A 3,600-nucleotide genomic window follows, 5' to 3' on the forward strand; every position below is an offset into this window, starting at 1 on the left:
GGCTGTGTTTGCGTATCGGAAGCCCGGCGGGTTCCGATGAAAGCAGAGATGAAGGTCGGATGCCTTTCCTTCCGCCAACCCTACGCTGGGCTGGTTTTAAACCGGATCAAGACCATAGAGACTCGCTGGCGGCCGGTGCTCGCCAAGTACCGGAACCGCACCGTGGCTGTTCATATCGCCCTTAAGGACTGGGAGGATGAGTCGTGGAGGGCGATTCTTTTGGATAGGTTGGGAATGACGCTGCAGGAGGTGCAAGAGCTGCTGGAAAAAGGGGAGCAGTTCGGCAGAGGAGTTATTGCAGGTAGGCAGCTTTGGGCCGTGCATTTCCGAGCAAGCTTTTCATGTCTAAGCGTGTTTTCCTCAGACGGGTACGTCCTGCTTTGCACGGCCGGGCATCGCCATCCAGCCGTGCTGGGCAGTGCTGCTGCTCCCCGAGCTGAGCATCTCTGGGCAGGGGGCAGTTCCACTTTTTTTTTTAATATCTTTGAGCTTATGAAATCTTGCAGCGTTTTACAGTACAGTACAGTCAAGAGAACTTACGATACAGCATTGCTTTTCATGTCATGTTAGATCAGTTCTGTTTCAGTTCTACAGCTGCTCTATCAGTCTTACTACTTGGGCAGTGAATGATTTTATTTCTGTAGTACAAAGTTAAGATAGAGTGATGCTTCTTAAATTATTTTGTGCAGAATGTAGGAATGGAATGTTGTTTCTGCATTAGATGTTAGAAAGGGGAATTGATCTGAAGAAGTAGAGAACAATGCGTTTCTATTTTGTAACTGGTCCTTAGAAATAGCTGATGTGAAAAAGTAGAAATATCATATGTTAGTAACATACTTTAGAAATACAGTTGCTGAATTGTGTGATTTATTCTTGCTTGCAAAACTGCAATAATTTTTAAATGTTCCAAATAGTATAGGTGTAGTATTATGGGCTAGAAAGCATATTGTAGGGCTATTCTGTTTGGATAAGAGACCCTTGGCAAAAGAAAAACAGAATTAACAAACACCAAAGAAGCCAGAGCCTCTACACAAGGCTGGCTTGCCTTGCTCTGTGGGTAGGTTGGGATGCAACAGGCAGGCATTGGGGTACTGCCCCTATCCTCCTTGCACGCTTATCTCTATGCAAGGACGAGCAGATGCCCAGAAACGATGACCGAGTGTTGAATGAGCAAGAGTGAGAACTAATTAGTGACATATGCTTAGCTAGCAAAAATTGATGTTTAGCCAGTATCTGTATGTTTAGTTGAGTGTCGGGAAGATTGGCTGAGTACTTCAGGTTCACAATGAGGAACCAGGGGAGAAAGAGATAAGCGTCAAGTAATGGGGCATAAAAGATATAAAGCTGTTTTCTGCGTGCTCTCCTGCTTGCAGGAGGCCCAACATCGCAATTGCGAATAAAATCTGCTTTATCAGAGATACCGTCTTGATAAATTATTTGGATATTTCCAACAAGAAGAATAATGTGCGTTATTGCTCTGAATACTCACAAAGTTTGTGTCGAACATTCCCTCTTATTGTAGGTGTCAATAAAGTTTTCACACCCTGTATCTCACATTCTCATTTGCATATTTTTAGCAATTCCTTCTATCGCATGTTCCAGAAGATTGTTCTGGTTCTTTGGTGCTGAAAATTGTTAGGTACTAAGGAATGTGTGGATTGATAACCTTCATGTAAAGTGCATGCTAAACTGAGTAGTTGTAAAAGCTTCCTTGGTAATTTAGTATTTTTAATCTTTAAACAACATTGAAATTCCCTCTTGCAACATGTGATAAAGTAAGTAAATTTTACAAGAGTAAAAAGGGTTCCAGAGAGCAGGAATTTCCATATGACTTAATGATTTTAAGGTGTTAGTGGAGTCCTGATGGGAGGTGACAAATCAATGAACCAGTTTCAAGGACAAATGTAGGTGAGAAATTTTTGCTAGTTTTCTATCTGATTAGTTGCAGGCTTCTTCTAACAATTATCTATCACTGAGCTGTATTACTGCGTGCTTCTGCTGTTCTTCAGCTTACAAAGTCAGTCACACCAGCTGTCTTCTGCAACAGCCGACACTTGTTTAAGGTGTGCAGTCTTGTTTTGTAGTCTTCTTCTGGCAGCATAAATTAGCAGTTTTGTATGGGCTCTGAGAGGATTTACTTTTGGAAAACTTTTTTCTAGTTTCTCAAACTGTTTTCTTTTTCTGATACAGGATTAATTGACATTGGAGAGACATCCCTGTATCCAGAAGATTTGCCCCCTGAAAAGATTTTGGAGCTGGAAAACAAAGCTGTTCTCAGTCATCTAGAACAGAAATACTTGACTGTTGTTTCAAATCCAAGATGGCTTCTGGAACCAATCCCTGCAAAAGGGAGCAGAGGAGTGTGGCAGGTCAACATCCCTGATGAACTGATCCCATCAGAATCATAGGAGTTGCCTCACACTGTGTTTTCTTCTGCCTGAATGCAAACTTCTTGACAGATCACCTTCTTAAATACCAGTGAATTGAACAGAACTCCTTCCAAAAGTAATTGCATGAAGAATTACTATTTTGAAGAGAGATAATCAAGATCCCATTTTTCATGACTGAAAATGAGTGATGTTCTACTAGATGTTTTATGTACATGTAAGTGTAAATAAATCATCATTTTATAATGCATGGTTGAGGTAATGTGTTCTGATTTAAAATGACTCCAGCCTAATGTTATATGATGCACGTGTATCTGGCTATATATATATATATATATATATAATATATAATAAAGTATTCAGGAAAAAAAAAAACTAACACTAGCAACCTCTCAGTCAGCTGCTATATCTGAAGCAATTTCTTCAAATTTGAGATTAGAGACCACCACTGGGAAACAGTTGCTTAAAGAATTGCATGAATCTCATACACTGATCTTGAACTCATTTCTCACATGAAACAGAGGCATTACCATACTATTCTTCATTTCTAAATGAAACTATTCCCTGGTAGCAAGCCCACACATTCTCTTCAATGAAAGGCAGTGACGCTCACCCCTCTTTGTTTTGGTCTGAAGCTGTTCCCTTTTAGGAGCTAAGCAGTTAAAAAAGAAAACAAACAAACAAACAAAAACAGGATAGGAGAGCTGGAGAAGACTTTTTATTAAGACAGATTATTTGAACATTTGCACGTCTTGCCCGGAGATGCTGAGAATGGAGCAGCTCCCCATGCAGGCAGAACACCCCTGCTTCTCCTTGGGTGGCACTTGTTCTATTATGGACACAGGGCAAATGCAGGGAATATGCTCTTTTTTTTTTATCCAAAGCTTAACTTGCACTTTGGCAGCAATTAAGGACAATCTTTATTTGGGCTGCACTAGAAACATCACTGAGAAATGCACAGAATCACAGAATTGTAGGAGTTGGAAGGGACCTCCAGAGATCATCGAGACCAACCCCGCTGCCAAAGCAGGTTCCCTACACCAGGTCGCACGGGTAGGCGTCCAGGCGAGACTTGAATATCTCCAGAGAAGGAGACTCCACAACCTCCCTGGGCAGCCTGTTCCAGTGCTCCGTCACCTCACCGTGAAGAAGTTCTTACGCACATTCGTGCGAAACTTCCTGTGCTGCAGCTGATGTCCGTTTCCCCTCGTCC

General features: G+C 41.7%; 1 protein-coding gene across 1 annotated transcript; it reads left to right on the forward strand.

The window, feature by feature from the left end:
* The first annotated feature begins 6 nt into the window (after positions 1-6).
* Positions 7-2,635, forward strand: LOC100548247 (protein CXorf40A-like). Its single transcript, XM_003208490.4, has 2 exons — positions 7-301; positions 2,191-2,635. The coding sequence occupies exons 1-2, from the start codon at positions 37-39 to the stop codon at positions 2,406-2,408; spliced, it is 483 nt and encodes a 160-aa protein (XP_003208538.2). The 5' UTR covers positions 7-36; the 3' UTR covers positions 2,409-2,635.
* Positions 2,636-3,600: the final 965 nt, after the last annotated feature.

The sequence above is a fragment of the Meleagris gallopavo genome, chromosome 9 (assembly GCF_000146605.3).
Source record: "Meleagris gallopavo isolate NT-WF06-2002-E0010 breed Aviagen turkey brand Nicholas breeding stock chromosome 9, Turkey_5.1, whole genome shotgun sequence".
Classification (NCBI taxonomy): domain Eukaryota; kingdom Metazoa; phylum Chordata; class Aves; order Galliformes; family Phasianidae; genus Meleagris; species Meleagris gallopavo.

What these genes read in the sequence shown, in the direction of transcription:
- LOC100548247 (XM_003208490.4), top strand. Translation starts at nt 37, where the DNA reads ATGAAAGCAGAGATGAAGGTCGGATGCCTTTCCTTCCGCCAACCCTAC. An exon ending in CGGCAGAGGAGTTATTGCAG is followed by an intron (nt 302 to 2,190) that starts GTAGGCAGCTTT and finishes TTTCTGATACAG; the next exon opens with GATTAATTGACATTGGAGAG.